Source organism: Dermochelys coriacea, chromosome 1 (assembly GCF_009764565.3).
Source record: "Dermochelys coriacea isolate rDerCor1 chromosome 1, rDerCor1.pri.v4, whole genome shotgun sequence".
Lineage (NCBI taxonomy): Eukaryota > Metazoa > Chordata > Testudines > Dermochelyidae > Dermochelys > Dermochelys coriacea.
Window position 1 is genome coordinate 78,543,158 of NC_050068.2, and position 18,877 is coordinate 78,562,034.

Here is an 18,877-nt window from a genome sequence, read left to right on the forward strand (position 1 = left end):
TCAGCCTATGAAGCATACCAAGTACACTATGAGATGTTCTATAAATAGGTACAAGCCCTGAAAGTTCTGATGCTGTTGTGTTAGCATCTTTTAATATAGCTTTAGGAACACATATGATTATGAGAATTACAGTTCTATGATCTATTATGTGTTGTAAATGGCCACAGTAAATATACTGAATGAAATTAAATGACAGGCATATTAAATGCATATTAAATGATGAACAATCTTGTTCAGAGAAAGAATGGTCCAGAATTAGGGCACCAGCCTAAGATTTGAGAGACCCAGGGTCAGTTCCCTGCTCTGCTACAGACTTACTGTGTGAACCTAGATAAGTCACTTAGCCTCTCTATGCTTCATTTCCCCAACTATAAAATCATCCAATCAAATCTATGCAAATTTTCAAAGTGAGCAGCAACAAGTGGTTATGGTTTCACAGAGGATAGAGGTACTGCCTGAGGAAGCAATGCTCCTGCAAATGCTGAAAAACACCTTCATTTACAGCCCCTGGAGACTCAAGACAAAGCCGTTTGTAACTAGAGCAACAAACTGAAGTGAAAGATGTCTAATATGCACAGGGCAGAAGTAGTAATGGCATTGGCTGAAGCAGGGAAAGAGACTGTGTGAAAAATGAGTGGATGACGGGAACACAACTGTAAATCTCAGGATTAAAAAACATCCATATGTTTATTTAAGTTAGAGAGGTATAAGGAGACTCTGATCTGAACTTTACATGCTATGTCTAACAGTGCTACACATACAGTATTACTGGTCCCATACCCAAGCTGCCTATTAAGTCTACAGTGGTATTCCTTTCCCATTGATATATTATTAGAAATACAGTGTGCATTCCAATAATAAACATTCAGCAAAGCAGGATCATCATAATGATGTGACCCATCCAAAGAAGAATCTGTAGTAGAGACAGTGCCCCTATACTCAGCTTCATACATCTGAGAACCTAACAGCATCCAGCCCACTGCAGCAAGGTCCCGCTATCTGGATAATCAGTATGATACGATATTCCAAATGAGTCTCCTATTAAATTCACCACTGGTACATCCACAGGTATCCAGAGTCTCCCCCACCCCAAAGGCTCCACATCAGCACCAAAATTTTCTGTGACCCTAAGAGCCAGAAGGCAAAGGTGAAAAGCTTCCTTGTGCAGCATTACTTTGCTTACTTCTCCACTTTTTAATTTTTAAAAAAAAATTCTTCCCTCAATGGTGATCTCTCACCTTAAACTCATTAAGCCAAGGGATCAGCCACGTCGGGCAGGAATCTCACACCTACACAAACACCTTTGAGGTGTGGTCAGATAGGCTTTCCCACCTCTTGGGACCCAGACATGGCGTCAGCTGCCTAAACTTCCCATGAAAGACCAAAGAGATGGTGTAGGGCAAAAATTAAAATTCCAGTTTGTTTTTCCAAAATTTACAATTTTAACACTGCACTAACACAGACTTTGTACTAAGGGCAAATCTGGCCTCCAACTTGTGCAGCAAAACCACTCTAATTTCATTGTAAAGAGGATGCAGGATTCCAGCACCTCATGCAATGATCTGCATCCCATGCACCATAGTAACCAATTCTTGGCCGCCACATGGGCATAAGCTGGTTGGGTCAGGGAACGATACCGGGGCTGAGGGAGAGGGATGACATACTGCATGAAATGGGGGGAAGGGAACAGTAGGCAATGCACTGTATCTTTAGGTGCTCTACTGCTTTTCTGTGGCCTGGTACATGAGTCTTACCACAGGCCTCATGGAGATCCCTAGTGCACATCTAATATCCAGCTCTTAATAGAGGTTGCTGTCCTATGAAGCTCAGTGCTAAGCTATTAGTGGTGATAAGATTCAGTGTCAAACTTCCTCTTTCTTATTAGAAAGAAAAGGAGTACTTGTGGCACCTTAGAGACTAACAAATTTATTTGAGCATAAGCTTTCGTGAGCTTCAGCACACTAGCTCACGAAAGCTTATGCTCAAATAAATTTGTTAGTCTCTAAGGTGCCACAAGTACTCCTTTTCTTTTTGCAAATACAGACTAACACGGCTGCTCCTCTGAAACCTTTCTTATTAGAAATATTTATACAGCAATACTAGGACCTGACCAAATTCAAGGTCCATTTTGGTCAATTCCATGGTCATAGGATTTTAAAAAACATAAATTTCATGATTTCAGCCATTTCAATCTGAAATTTCATGGTGTTGTAATTGTAGGGATCCTGTCCCAAAAAGGAGTTGTGGGGGGGTCACAAAGTTATTGTGTGGGGGTTGAGGAACTGCTACCCTTACTTCTGTGCTGCTGCTGGTGGAGGCCTTGACTTCAGAGCTGGGCAGCTGGAGAGCGGCTGCTGCTGGCCAGGATCCCAGCTGTGAAGGCAGAGCCACCGCCAGCAGCAGCACAGAAGTAAGGATGGCATGATATGGTATTGCCACTCTTACTTCTGCACTGCTGATTTGGCCCTCAGTCAGCAGCTGCCACTCTCTGGCCACCTAGCTCTGAAGGCAGCGCAGAAGTAAGGGTGGCAGTACCGTGACCCCCCTCCCCCTTAAATAACCTTGTGACCTTCCTGCAACTCCCTTTTGGGAAAGACCCTCAATCTGGGAAACGCTGGTCTCCTCTGTGAAATCTGTATAGTATAGGGTAAAAGCACACAAAAGACCAGATTTCACAGGGGGACACCAGATTTCACGGTCCGTGATGCATTTTTCATGGTCATGAATTTGGTAGGGCCCTAATCAATACAATTATGCACGGGACTCTACCAACATAGATGTGGCATGTTGCTCACTACCTAAAGACCTCTATCATCTACACACTTAAGGCAACTAAGCCCAACAACTGTTAGCAGCTGGAACAAATCTTCAAATTACACTGCCTTAATTTTGTAATATATATTATAACTACTGCCATAGGGCAGCAGAGACTAACATTAGAACCTTGTATACAGAAAACTCCTAAAATACTGCAATGTATTCTGTCAAATAATACACTGTACCTTTAGAGCTAGGCTATTTGGATTAGCTTTGCTGAATTAAACAATGGCTAAGAAAAGTGGTCAAAATAAGAGTGCCAAAAAGTTTCAACCTGTCTGTTTTTCAAACAAAACAGGCAGGCAGAAAAACAAGTTTTCTGGCAAAAATAACTACTTGACTGTTTTTAAAATATTATAAAAGCCCTCAGAGTGCTACATAATAGCAAACAAGTAGTTTTTAGCATTTAGATTAATATCTGGTTTTTGGATGGTAATTTTTTATTTTAGGATTAATATGGACATGGAACATTGCATCCACACAGGAAGATTCAGTGCAGTATTTAATTAGTGGACAGATGAAGAACAAGGCTTTCATACAGACTTTCCAAATAGCTGCGGAAGAATAATTTCCAAAGATAACAATCTAAAACCACAGCTATTTGTAAAAAATACTAATTTAATTCTTAGATCATCAAAGTGAAAGTCTAATATAAAGCAAAGCCCCTTCTTATACATACTATTTCTTTAACTAGTGAATTTCCTTTCAAACTTTCATTGAATTTCCCCATAGTTAACTCCACCTGGTGGATTTAGTTACTCCAGGTGAGTTGGCAGCCATTCACTTCATCTCACTTGGGGTTAACGTAGAGGATGGATTTTTTCTAGAATTCATTGTTTCATCAAAATTAATTCATGCTAAACAAATGTTTTGAGAAAATATGTTAAACTAAGCAATCATATTTTGCATACAAACTGTGAAAAAAACCCACAATAACAAAATAAAAATTGAACTAAAAAGTTATAATTTGCCTAAAAATAAACAGAAAAATAAAAGTAATGGAAAAACCTGACTGGAGTCTTTTATTAATTTTCTTTCATGAAAGATCTTCCTTCAGAAAACTGTAGATAGTTCTATCTAGAAAGCAACTGTGAGAGACCTCCCAATTCTGCCATGAGCCAAGGAAATTTTTTTAGACAAACTGAATAATTTAACAAGATATCCCTCTTAAACAAAAACACCAAAACTTTGCAGTTGTATAAAGGAGAAGAAAGAATTTCACTCTGAAATTTGTTCAAACAATGATTCAGGACCACCAAAAAAAAAAAAAAAGAGAGAGAGAGAGAGAGAGAGAAAGAAAGAGACAATCTCCTCCTGAAGGGACTGAAGCTGAACAGAAAGATGCTGCCATGGATGCTGGCTCAGAGCTCAGATGACATATCTGCAGAAAAGCTGATGACTGGTGTTTCCGTTAGCCATTGAACACCTTGGCAATATTTATCTCATACTGAGAATGTGATACTTACTCTTGTACAGCTCTGGCTATGGAGAGGGCCGTGGATCCAGTTTCATTAACACTATCTAAGGTCACATTTGGCAGGTCATCATCGTCACTGTCACTTTTAATTTGTCTGGGAGATATGCCTCGGGGGTCCATTTGTGCTGGAAAAGAGACGTATAATGGATTAAAGTTAGTGTGATGAAACGAATCTTGTTGCAGAACAACCGTAGGGTGTACCACACTTCCATACTGTTATACTGTATATAGCACCTTTCTCCTTTAGCTTCACAAGTCAGATGATGAATATATGAAATCAGGTAATGTATCTATAGCTTCTGTTAGCTACAGATACACACAAATATACTTGTAAATGCACACAATCATAGAATATTAGGGTTGGAAGGGACCTCAGGAAGTCATCTAGTCCAATCCCCTGCTCAAAGCAGGACCTAATCCCCAATGTCAATATATGTAGTTTATATATATGGATATTGCATATCCAAGAACCATTAAAATGAAATAAAATTGCACACATATTACTCTTTAAACATGCATTTTACCTTTAAGTCATTAATTGTTGTTGTCCTTCGGGGATGTTTTTTGGCTTCGTTTGTACGAGTTTACATAATTCCAGATGGAGATTTAGGGTAAAAATTTAGTGGTCACTTTTGCCGGTCTTGAGACATCTAAGACCTGATTTTTCAGAAAAGCAGAGCACTTGCAGCTAGGGTGACCAGATGTCCCTATTTTATAGGGACAGTCCCGATTTTTGGGTCTTTTTCTTAAATAAGCTCCTATTACCTTCCACCCCATGTCCCGATTTTTCACATTTGCTGTCTGGTCACCCTACTTGCAGCTTTCACTCAAAATCAAACAGTAATCTCTCAAGTGCTCCTTGGAGAGGAAGAACAGCCCAGTGGTTAGGGTGCTATCCTGGGTCTGCGTAGAGTCCCAAGTCAAATTCCCTGCTCTATTGCAGATTGCACATGTGACCCTGTATTTCAGTTCCCAACTTTAAAATGGGGAGAAAGTACTTTACTACTTGACAATGGTATTATGATACATTAAAGACTGCAGGTTTCAGAGTAGCAGCCATGTTATTCTGTGTTCGCAAAAAAGAAAAGGAGTACTTGTGGCACCTTAGAGACTAACAAATTTATTTGAGCATAAGCTTTCGTGAGCTACAGCTCACTTCATCGGATGCAAAGATTGCGAGGCATTCAGAAACTCCTGTGGTATGGGCCACATAGGTAGACTGAATTCCCAAGAATCAGTTGCCACTTGAGAACGTCGGTCTTAATGTTTAGTTTATCGATGCACTGTGCACGGCCTTTGGGCACAGTTGTCATTTCTATTTTTTTGTTAAAGATCTTAATAAAGATGATATTTTAAAAAAACATTCAGTAGGCTAACATAGTAAGTCAGATATTTACATATCAAGAAATACAGGAGTGGGTGGTCTTACAGACGGATTGTTGACACTGACAACGATAAAGTCTATACCATATAACTGCACTGAGACATATATTGACTGTATTTCAATTTTTGAAAAGTCATTGGTAACATGTTTCATTGTTCCAAAACTACAAGCACCATATTCTAGTCACACATTGCACATTGTAGTATACAACATGTGTTTAAACATCAGTTGCCAACATAAGCTGGCAATTTGATTTAAAAGTTGTTGATTGCTCATCACATCTGATTTTACCAGAGAGAAAATCAATCAGAAAGAAATGTGATGTTTGAGAATTCCTGATCAACAAATGGCTATGGGGTATTAGAAGCAATTGTAAAATGTGAAATAATTACCATCAATGTTAACTATTTTTGCTAATTTTTAACAGTGAAACTTGTTGCTTGTTACACTAGTTATATAATTATAAGAAGCAGATAGTTACATGTTGTTACATGTGTGAAAATAAATATGTGAAGTTAATGAAGTTTAAATTAAAAAGAACAAAACATATTGCGCTTGCTATTTTCAGCTAACAGCAGCTTAGTCTTTCTCCCCTATAACATGAAGGCCAAATCATAGCCTCCTGGCTATTTACACTCAAATGTAGCTTTGTGAAAGATGTTTAACAGTTAATTTATGATGCAACTGCCATTATATATTGATTTTGTACATTTAACTTTGCTTATTCTTAAATAAAAGGAGCTGGGTTAAATAAAGAAGAAAACTGTCTTAAGTATGTTTATTCATTACACAACATGCCATCTAGTCATTTTATTATGTGGTATTGCCAACTCTTGAGATTTTGTTGCATGTCTCAATATTTGATGTTTTTTCTTAAAGCACCAGATACTTGAGGCATGTGATAAGGTGAAAATCTCATTTAATTTTAAAACTAAGTTTCTTGCCCTTATAGTTGCAGAAAAATGCTTGAAAATGTGACCCAAGTGTCCCTAAAGACTCAAATACCAGAAGGCAAATAAAAGAATCAAAATTTTATCTTTCAAAAATCTCATTATTTTAAAGCCAATTTAATGATTTTGAAATATGAATCGTGATGTTTTAATGTTTGTGGTTGGCAATACTGATTATGTTGCATACTTAATAGGACAAATGCTCCTCCATGTTATGCTGATGCAGCCTTGCTGAAGTTAAAGGGATTGCATTGTGGTAATAGACCATAATTTGGCCCACGGGGGCACAGTTTGCATAACTGCGAGTCTATGATCATGACAACACCTGGTGTCCTGTGTTGTGTAGTCTCTGCAAAGTGTAGGATCTTCCATGCTTTCAAAATAGTGGAAATCAAAATACTATGGTGGGCGGAATTCAGAACTGTTAGCACAGAGGAGTGATTTTTCAATCTAATTTATGGTGATGGCTAATTGGATTGATGCCAAATTGTATAAAATCCACACTTTAGCATTAAGGAATTTATTTCTATTCCCTCTCATTTTTTTCTAATCTGTCAGACCCCATACCCATCATCTCAGCATTCTTCTTAGTTCCCCCTCTCCATATGTGGCCTCTGCTCCTTCCCGTTACCACATACCTGCAGTTCTCTTATGTCTCCTTATAGCGGTTACCCCCTTTTTTGCTCTTCTCTCTCCTTTTGTGCCCACTTTCCTATTCCCAAACAGACGTGCAGCCACTAGGATGGCTTTCACAAGTCTCTGGAGAGGAAGCTGGCTCCTTGCCTTGTAAACTGTCACACAATGGCCTAATGTTTTCAAAGAACTCAGTGAGGCTCTCAGCAGGGTGGATTCTACCCCTCTCCTTCAGGTTTTATTACACAAATTGGTGACAACTGGTTGAAAGCATGGTGAGCCCATAAGGCTGAGCTCCTCCTTTTCCATCCCATTGTTTCTCAGAGCAGCTGCAACTGCTGTGGGGAAATGCAGCAACTAAATCTATTCTCCTCCCCATAAGACCCTTACAGGTAACTGATTAGTTGATGACCGTATAGAGAGATCTCCTGCTCACCTGTGACTACAGTGTCCAAGCTGCACAGCAGAATTCTTCTGCTTGGGGCTGTGGGTGGGAAGTAGATATGCAAGTGTACCTGAAAAGCGGCTCCACCGCCTGTGAATTTGGAATCCCATAAAACAATAAAATATTTGGCTCCAATCCAGCAATTAACTGCTCGGGTACAGTTAATTGAGGATTAAGGCCTTTTTCTTTACAGTTTCTTCCACATAAACTGTAACCAAAAATATTTTGCAGAGTTAAGAATACAGGCCAAATTGTTCAAATTCAGATGGCCTACAGTTAGATTTCAAAATCTGTATTTTGGAAAAAGTGACCTGATTTTCAGTTCATGAGCATGTCCCACTGAAGTCAGCAGCTCTGAAAATAAGACCACTTTCGTTTAGAATTCTAAATATAGTTTTAAGAGATTTTTGCTTCCAGGTTTGTATATGCTGGCCACAGTTATTAAATAACTATTTGTAGTTATTATTGGAATAACAAACAGAATGTGAGAGAGAATTAAAAGATTTAGACAAGGGAGAAAAGATATGTTAGCAAATGGGATATGAAAAGCGATGAAGAGCCAGTGATGAAACTGGCAGACAACGTGCAGCTTTACCCACACAGTGAATCTTAACCTTAACTTGTGTTGCACCTTGCTTTCTGGATCTCGCCCTTCTTTGAGCAGAGACTCTCAGTTGTGCTGAGCTATCTGGTGGTTTTGTGAAGTGCGAAGGAGGCTGGTGCTAGGCAAGCAGAGGGAATGAGTGAGTGTTGAGGGGACAACGTATATGCTGAGGGTGACTGTTGAGGGGACAACATATATGCTGGTAAAGATCCAAGGAGAGTTATAAAAATAAGCATTTTGTACGGGAAGTTGAATAGACTGGGGAGGCAATAGAGGAATTATGTGCCCCCATTACCAAAATTAATCAAAAAAGTACTTCCTTTTAGAAGCCAATCTTTCAACAGAAGAACAACCCAGCAAAAGCCTGTTCCAACCACTCCAGCACTACGGCTATTACTTCAAAACCACAATTATAATATTTTGACCTTTCATTTAAAATATACAATTAAAACAATGGCATTGTAATCAAATAAAATTAAACATATAGACAAAATTAATTGTTATATGTTTGCTCATATTAGAACAACTATTAAAGTTTCATTTTCATAAAGACTCACACATACCACCATTCTCCCCATTTGTAGGAAAAGAATACAATCATCAAGTTTAACATAAGTTCCATTAATAAAAAATATAAATAATTAATTAAAACATTTAGAATAATATATGTTGACTAATGTATATTACATGAAATTATATAGGCAATTTTTAACCATGATCTTAAAAACATTTTATCGCTGTGCCATTGTACCATCACTGACATTTAACCATTCTACCTCTCTGCACTAAATAGCACGCCCCACATTACAATTAAGTTAAAAAGAGACTAGGTAAGTTTGATATTCAGGAAGCTGAAGGATTAACAGCATTGCCTTGGAATCACATAGTGCAGGAACTGGCAGACATTACGCAAGCTTACTCAGTGCAGCTCTGCCAATGCACCTCAACCTTGACTGGTGCTATACATTGCTTTTCAAGTCTTAGCCCTACATAAAGATGAGACTCTTAATTGTGCTGAGATGTCTAGTGGTTTAGTGCCGTGCACAAACATAGGATGAGCCCACCAAACTCACTATGACCTAATATAAAATATGCAGAAAATCTTTAGAGAGGAAAAGTATAGTATACCAATGCACTGCCATTACTCCTGACACTTTCCAATTATACCCTGTTTTTTTTTCTGATCAAGTTTTCTGGAAGCTGATGTGATAGAAAGTCATCCCATCAATAGGAAGGCTGAGACCCACAAGAAGCAATTTCACATAAATACACTATCTTAGATTTAAATCAAATCCTGGCCCTGGAGGTTTAAGATGAATGCAATATTTAAGAGCAGAAGAAAGCTAGGTAATCATCAGGAGTTTTACCTCCCTTATTAGTTAAGCCATACAGAGTTAGCTAATGCTTAAATGACTTATTAGGGGACCAATGCTTGCCGGTGTGAAAATAAAGAGACAAAATAGAATATCAGCATTCTGAAATACTGAGGACTGTGGTACTGTATGTTTAACCTCAATACTTGTCTTCTGAATTAAATAATCTCTTTGCTAATAGCCTTGAAAATATGTATATACACAGACATATGCTGAAGTATCATGATATAATACTAACTAAATGATGTTTTAGTTGCACTCTTAGAATGATTAAAAATCAATTTCTGCCTTCTGAATGAGTGTATGATATTAGCAGACAGTTTGTTTTTGTTTCATATGTGAAACTTCACACTGTGCTTTCTATGACAAATGTACAATATCCTGCATGCTAATCTAACAAATAGCATCACTGTTCAATATAAAGCGATTACTTTTAACAGGCATTGAAAATGTACCAGATACCTACTAGCTGTAGCATTGAGCCTGCCAGCCAGAAAAATGAAGCTCTCTGCACCTTCCCTCATCAGTGAGATCCAGGAAAATGCACTGAGTGAGAAGTTTGATGCAGGAATCAATGAGTGAAATCCTATGGCGTCCTACGCAGGAGGGTACTGGGATCTCTGTTAGTGTGCTGTCCAGAGTCCCTGCTTGCAGATCCATCTTTTACATCAGTCTCTGGTGTGTAGATTAATAAATTTGAAATTTCAACCCACTATAGCTACCATAAGGGAGAAGCTTTATTTCCGTTGCTTTCCTTGCAAATTTAATATGTAAAAGTTAAATATCAGCTAACAGAAAATTATTTCTAGTAGTAAACGTTATTTTTGCAGCCAAAAATCTCTTCCAGGAATAAGAAAACAATTCCCCTGAATACCAATGATTTTCACATTCACAAGACTCTCAACAATACTGTTATTATTCTGGATGTGGGCTTGCTGCATTAACAATAAAGTACTGGAAAATATAATTTAACAAATTATTCAGCCTATAGGTCTTTGGATCAATGTTTTATGACTTGCCAGGGCACAGAAACATTGTCAGAACCAGTTCAAATGCTAACAGGATGAGTGAACTGGTAAGCTCAGGTCTGGACTATGTTAAAAAAAGAATATGCATTCCTGAATCCCAAAAACTCTACGTACACAGCAGCACCACCAACGTGCACAGCTCATCCAATAGCCACAGCCTGCCACAACCCATCATTTTATCACCCGTTTGCATGGGGACTAGAAGCATCAACTAATGTTCACATATGTCTGCCTTGGGAGGAGAAAGAGTATAGTTGTCTTCCTCCCATAAGGTGGAGAAGAATGTGAAATGAATGTGAAAGCTGCCTGCACTAGCTTTAATGGCTGCCAATGTTTCAAAAACCCCTGAATAATCCCAAATCCAGGAAATTCAAATACTAAATAGAGGGACTTGTGCTCATCTCCCCATGAAGTTAATGCCAGGAAATAGGTTAGAATTACAAATGTCTGGTCACATGTCATAACTTGAAATCTATTCCCAGAGTGAGGGTGGGTGTGATCGCTATATCAATACTGGGCATTTCCTTTGAAGTTATGTCCCTCAAAGGCCTAGAGATTGAGGCTTAGAGATAGCCAAGTGACACACTGGATGTTGGTCTCTAAAGCTCAGTAAACACCACCTTGACATATTTTTCATTATGCCTGGGCACACCATTGTCATAGAACTGGGTGCTGTCAGTTGTGGACATTGCAGAATGCTAGAGGGCAGGTTGCCCTGCTGCAACATCCTGTCTTAGCTGAGAGGATCAAGCTCACCACCATGAATAATGACAGGAAGGAAAAAGTAAACAAATATCAATATTGCTCTTTGTGATGAGAGTTATCTATTAGATCTCCAGCCACATAAGGTAAAAAGATAGTCTATCTATAATCCACACCCAACAATTTGATACTAACCATTTCTGAATATTGCCATCCGTGACAGGTTTAAGAATCCAGCAGCCAGTCACTAGGGAGGGAAATACTGAAGCAGAATGTCATATATCCTGCTAAATATTTCCAACAATGCAAGCAGCACCTCCAGATACAGATACACATGAAGCATTTGAAAGAAAACCCTTTGAGACTAGATATTGTGCTCTAATTTATGGTAATATACTTTTGGACAGCTGTGTTGGGAAACCAAATCCTTGCTTTAGAGACATAACAAATGTACTCATTGAGGGAAAGATGTCATTTACTTCTCCCCCGCCCCCCACCTCACAAGCAGATAACTACTACATGGAACACATATCAGATATTTTCCCTCCTATTTAATGTTCATTATCTTCATTTTTTGCTTTTGAAAATACTCCGAGAACGCTAATCAGATTTTAAATCAAAACAGCTTGCTGTCTGGTAGGGCCAACAGAATTGGTCGACGTATTTAATAAAACTTTATGTACAAAGCAGCAGTATCCATGAACTTAATGGTCAGAATATAGAGTCTACAGGGGTAATTTTTATTACAATTTATAGCGAGATTACCCATATTCTACAATTTTCAGATTTTATTGAGATTTTTATGAGTCTATGTGGCTGCAGCAGTTAACTGCACTAGGCATAGCAATGGTTCATGGTGAATGGGAACTGGCATCCTCATACATATTATGTTACTAATCTACCATAAGATATTAATTGCCATTGTCCAATCTAAGGCATTATTTAAAATCATTTCACAAGTAAAATAATTTGCTGTAACTTAATAGCGGTGCGTATATACAACTATGGATGGATGTAATGTATGCACATATTTATGTATCTCCATCCATCTGTGTGTACATACATAAACATGAACATGATTTTTCTTTAAACAATGGACTTTTTTCACTTTAAACTGTCTGAATGTCATAAAACTCTCTTTCATGTATATGAAACCGAACTACTGAAGCTATTAAAATCTAAATCACACCAATCATCTAATATACAAATACTCCATCACCAACATAAAACAAACCAGGGAAAACAACAAGAAAAAATATATTCAGGGAATAACTTGAACAACATATGGCAGAGGAACTATAAGGCGTAAGAGATTCAAGTTTACAGCTAACACACTTCAATACACTTCGGTACATAAGTTACTTTGGCCCCCCCAGAAAATTTTCAGTAATTTGGCCCAAATGACACTAAAATTTAGAGGTGTATCAAACAAATAGGAGCTTAAGGGAGCAGAAGGTAGATCAATTGTACCGGGGCCCTCAGTCTGTAAGATCTGTGTAAATAAAGTGAAATGGGAGAGGGTGGGACTCCAGTAAACATGAGGTACTGGGCCCCCAAATTTCTCTTGATGGGCCTGGTTACATATATGTTTTGTTCATATCCTAAACTGTATCACTTATATCAAAATAACAGCTTTGGAGCTCAGTTCTAGCTTTTTTTACTACGATGTGCGCTGATGGGGATGCAAAGTTGTAGTAATTCTTTATGCACAAAGCAGGCAATGGCTAAATGCCTCAGGGCATACTCAGCAGCCCTCCTTATACTTGCTACAGAAAGATTTAGAGCAGAGATGGGCAAACTACAGCGGGCCGGATCCTCCTGCCCAGCCCCTGAGCTCCTAGCCCAGGAGGCTAGCCTCCGCCCCTCCCCTGCTGTTCCCCCTGCCCCGCAGCCTCAGCTCACCGCTCCGCCAGGCCAGCGTAGTGCTCTGGGCAGTGGGGCTACGAGCTCCTGGGGAAGCTCAGCTGCAGAGCCCAGCCTGATCCAGTGCTCTGTGTTGTGTGGTGGTGTGGCTGGCTCCAGCCGGGTGGTGCAGCTGTAGCGCTGCCAGCCACCGGTGCTCCAGGTAGCGTGGTAAGGGGGTTTGGATAGAGGGCAGGGACGTTCGAGGGGGTGGTCGGGGGCGGGGCGGTCAGAGAGTGGGGAACAGGGAGGTTGAATGGGGGCAGGGGTCCCGGGGGGACAGTCAAGAAGGAGAGGGGGCATTGGAAGGGGCGGCGGGGGGCAGTCAGGGCAGGGATTCCAGGGGTGGTCAGGGGACAGGGAGTGGGGGTGGATGGGGCAGGAGTCTTGGGGGGGGCTATCAGGGCGGGGTTGGATAGGGGTCGGGGGCCGGGCCACGCCTGGCTGTTTGGGGAGGCACAGCCTCACCTAACCGGCCCTCTGTACAATTTTGGAAACCCGATGTGGCCCTCAGGCCAAAAAGTTTGCCTGCCCCTGATTTAGAGTGTATCCCTCCCTGCCACCTCCTAAAAACAACAACAAACTATCTCCAGGTCCTAGCAAATATGGTATAGGAAGGAATGAGATGTAGACATGTCTCCTCTCTTTCAGACGTGGGAGGAGGAACTGGAAAGCCAGGTGGGCTCAAGTAGAGAGAAGCATCCAGCATCTTCACTCCTCCTCCTGAGATCTGCATGTGGAGTGAACATTCTGGTGCCAGCCTCCCTGCAGGACTGGTACAGCACCAAACGCTCTATTGGTGCCAAACAAACAATAAATGTAAGAATGAAATATAGTCTTTTAAGAGGTCAAAATGTTTTGAACAAATGAATCAGTAGTTCCAAATGGGACAAAACTGAATTAGACATTGGCAAGTCTTTAGTATTTATTTTAAAATTAAAATAAAAGTCTTGTACTATAGGAGTCATCATACTTAAGCACTATTATTTTATTCTGCTTTCCTTAAAAACAGCCTCTGTCTCAAATGTATGATAAAACATATTTTGTCCTACCAATGTTTTAATTCCTTCATTCCAGAAGAATTGCTATTTCCCCAGATTCTTAAATAAATGAAGAGTCTACAGTAATGTGAATTCCACCCTAGGACATAAGTCTCTTCTCTTTCTGTTTCACTCTGTGGCTAGTCACTGCCATTCATTTGCTCCTTTCCCAGAACCACTGATGGTTCTGCAGAACAAAGCAGCGGGTGTATTCAGGTTGCAAATGTTTTAGATATCCAGTGAATGCATAGGAGGAAGCTTGGGTGGAGTGTGTTCAGCCTCAATGGATTTTTGTGCACATCCAAAAGAAAAAAAATAGCAGAGAAACTCCACAGGTCAAAACTAACAGTGAATGGAGATGCAGAGGGATGGAAAAATCAACCTTTCCACATAAAACAACAAACACAGTTTATACAGACCCGTATTACCAGACCTTTAGAGTCATGGTACAAATTGAATAGTGCTTATTGTTGAGTTTCTAACTTTATAGTATAAACTGCTACTTAAGACAAACAGTCTCCGATGGAGTGCATCCTTAACAGCTAAAAAGACTCTATTACCAACTTACCGGGGAGTAAAAATAGTCTAGTAATGGTGTATTTCCTACTGTAAATATCGGGAATACCTACTCAAACTAGTAATTATTTTTCTTACTGATTAATATCTTAGCTACTGGAGAACATATAAAAGACAACTTTTTAAATGCATGTGGAATATGACGTAATAGGATGCAACAGAGGTACTCCTGAGATGGGCCTAAAATGCACTATATACACACACAATTACATAAAAACAAGTATGTGATCATATGCAAAAGTGGTCTGAATTAAGGTTACATGAGCAACCTTAATTTGGGTATTTCCCAACTTTTGAGTGCTTAACTTTGTTACCTTAATGTTCTCTAAACATTGGGTTTTTTGTATGAAATTTCCTAAGTTTTAAAAAATTTTAAACACTGAAAAAACAAATATATCATTGTGTGAAACACCACCTCCCCACCACCACTTGAGTAATGGAGTGAGTGGCAGCATTAGAAGGCTGTTATATTCCATGAGGACCTGCCACTAGAGGTGGATGGAGAGCCATAATTTGCCAGTGGATTTCACATGTATTTTCTGACAGTAAATGAATGGTGATACAAATAATGGGACCAGTTTCAGGTTCAGAGGGAATGGTGCTCTGCTGGTTACCAACTCTTCTGCCCCTCTCTCCCAGAGTTTCTCCTCTGTCCTCTTCTGCTGCTGTCACCATCTCCTGTATGTCTCCTCTCCCCCACCCATCCGACTCCTTCCTCCTTCCCATCCCCAGCTCCTATCCTCTCCAGTTCTTCTCCTGCACCTCCTGCTCCTGTCCAAAGCTCTTGCTTCTATCCTCCCTCTTCCCTCGTTCCTGTCCCTCTACACTCCTATTCCCCTCCCCACTTCCCACCTTGCATCTCTTCTCCTTCTCCCACCCTCCATCCTTCCTTCCTCACCCATCTGGATTTAAGCCAGGCTGTTTCCTCCTTTCCCTTTCATATTGCCTAGTTACCAGCAGGGGGGATCATAGGGAGCAGAAGAGGAAGTCTCCCTATCCTGAGTTCTTGGGCTCAGCACCAGTTTCCCACCACAGCCAGGAAAAGCATTTTCAGAGAAAATCCTTCTTGATGCCTGCAGTCCCAGATGGAGCATGCTCAGTTGCTCTGCGGGGATGATGTGCATCGATCAGTTGACGCGTAGGAGCTATGAGGGGTTGAAGCTCAGTGCAGATGGAATCTTCCAGGAATTTAGCTGTCTGATTATAACATGACCATCTATCTGAGCTTGTGTGAACTGAGATTTTTTTCAGAGGCTCATAAATTGGCTACATTTGTGCAAATTTCCACAGGGAGGGCAAAAGGCACATCCCTGATGAAATGGTGACACCTTCAGCCATACTTCAAGTTCCTGAGCCAGGGTGGAGGTGCTATAACTTCTCAACAAAACAGTTGTACAATTTTTTTAACATTACAAATCAATGTATTTTCCCATAATCTTGTTTTCCTAAACTGCTGTTTTAGCTGAAACTCCCAACCCCCAAAATCAGCCTGAAGCAAACACCTGGCATGGAAAATTTCATCCCAAATGGTTAAAGTCTGACAAGTTATGAGCAAGTGAATAAGATATCAGGCAAACTTAAGTATAGGTCAACTACAGGTGCTACCTGCATCTTTACTTATCCCTTATAGCAGGGGTGCCCAAACTTCCTGTCACAAGCCCCCTTATCAGTTATGGAATCTGTCTACGCCCCCCTCCATTACTGCGCAGTTGGCTCAGCAGAGGAGTTTTGGCTGAAAGCAGAGCTGGGGGCTACCCTGGGGATGGGGGAGGAGCTTGGGCTAGAGGCAAAGCTGGGCTGGGGGTGGAAAGGGAATGAGGGAGGAACTGGGCTGAGGCGGAGCAGGGGTGGAGTGGAGCTGGGGCTGGAGCTAGGGGGCGCTCCACCTCTGCTCTCTGCGGGAGCTGTCCCAGGCCCCTCCACCTGATCCCTTGAATGTTCCTCCTCTGTGCTCCCTAAGGAGTGTGCTCCACAGTTTGGGGACCACTGCCTTATATCAACGGTCATCATTGCTGAACAGAAATATTTTACTCAAGTCTCTCAGGAGTCTTTAACACGTTGGAATGCTTTATTTACTCCTGAAGGAATTCTGCACTAAAAAATTAAAAATTCAGCACCAAAATAATAACAATTCTGCACACAATATTTACAATTTTACAAAATTCTGCAAATTTTATTTGTCAATAAATAAATATGGAGGCTCCAGCATGGCAGTGGGGAGCACAGGCCACTGGCTGCATGGAGGAGGGAGATCACCCTGCAGACCCCTAGCCAAGGATACAGACTTGATGGTGAGGCTGCACCTGACCCTGACATAGTGCAAGGGTTGAGCCTGCCCCAGAAACACCCTGGGGCCATGCCGCGCCATGCTAGATGCACCAGATGTGGGAAGATAGGCTTAGTCTGGCAGGATCCATGTGTGGAGGGGCTTAGTGTGGGAGGATCCAGGTGTGTGATGAGAGGGTTCCGTGTGGGGCAATCTGGGTGCAAGTGGCTCAGTGGTCTGGGTGCAGGGGTGGAGGTCTGGATGCAGGAGGGAGGGGTTTGGCAGGGGTCCGGATGCAGGGGCGGTGGGGCTCGGCAAGGTGGCGGTTTGGGTGTGGGGAGCTTGTCGGGGGCATCTGGGTATGGGGGGCTCTGGATGCACAGGGGTTGGGCGAATGGGGGAGCAGCTCCCTGAGGCTGAGGAGTGATCAGGGAGGGAAGCAGAGGAGGGGGTGTGGAGCAAATGGGGGAGTAGCTTCCCATGGCTGAGGAGTGATGGGGGTTCGGCAGGGTAGGGGCTCAGGTGTGGGGCGCTCGGTGGGGAGGGGTTCTGGGTGGAGGGGTGAGGCACATCGAGGGGTCTGAGTATGTGGGGAGTCCGGATACACTGGGGTTGAGTGGATGGGGGTGGATCTGATCCTGCACCATCTGGGGCATTGCCAGTCTCGCCCCCGTCCCCCCAGCAGTGCTTTACCTCTCCGTTGGCTGCTCCAGGTGTCCGAAACCTCATACCTGTGCTACTGGGGAGGGGCACGTGACCGCTCTTGCGGCTTTCCTTTGCTCCCCCCATCATTTTCTGCAGGGAAGCAAAGAAATCTGGGGACGGGGCTGGGTGGGGGAAGAGGATGACCTGAATTCTGCGAGCACAGCAGTACAGAATTCCTCCAGGAGTATTTATTGCAGTGACCAGTAATAGTGGTCACCACTTACCACACAAAAAGCATTTCCCAAAGTTGTTGATAAACCACAATGTAGTTGTCCTAATCCTGCAGCACTTACTGTGGTAAAACATCAGTTGAAGTAAAGGGGAGCTTTGCCTGAGAAAGGACTGTGGGGTAGGACCCATTGGAAATAATATTCCTAACTCTATGTCTATACCTTCTTTTATTATATATAGAAAAATAGAAGTAAATTATTCAGACTTTTAGCCAGGCCACTTCACTGTGAGTGGTCCCTTGAAATATGTGTTATGCTAAACAGTCTGTTCCACCTTGTATTTAGCTGTGACACCTCCGAGTAAGTTTTCTTGACCTGAGAAAAGGCTGTGTGTAGCTCAAAAGCTTATCTCTCACCAACAGAAGCTGGTTCAATAAAAGATATTACCTCACCCACCTTGTCTTTCCCTGCATTAACATTGGAAGGTCACTTCCTAGCCCTCAGTTTATCCAGGTTCCATTAAATATTTTTATGCATCCTTATTAAGCCAACATTTTTGTTAAATAAGATTTTTTTCTGAAACTACCTATTAATAATAGTGTTGTTCCATAACAGTCTGCAAAGTCCCACTGATGCCAACAGCAGGTGTGGATGCACAGCATGACTGGGTCTAAGTCAGTGTGGGTTTGATGGTGCTAAGCAGCCTCTACTCCCACTGACTGCAGTAAGAGCTCAGGACTCTAAGCACCTCTCAGGCTCAGGCTCTGGCTCTGCTTGCAGACTAGGACTTTTCTTCTTTGTTATA

The 18,877-nt window shown here is 41.4% G+C and overlaps 1 protein-coding gene across 10 annotated transcripts in view; it reads right to left on the reverse strand.

Moving 5' to 3' along the window:
- KLF12 (Kruppel like factor 12) overlaps positions 1-18,877 on the reverse strand; it is a 361,876-nt gene that overhangs the window by 98,911 nt on the left and 244,088 nt on the right. For all 10 annotated transcript variants that reach the window (XM_043504595.1, XM_038371243.2, XM_043504589.1 and 7 more), the window contains one exon: positions 4,284-4,419. In XM_043504595.1, coding sequence (XP_043360530.1) covers positions 4,284-4,419 — 136 coding nt within the window. The remainder of the gene's footprint in view (positions 1-4,283; positions 4,420-18,877) is intronic.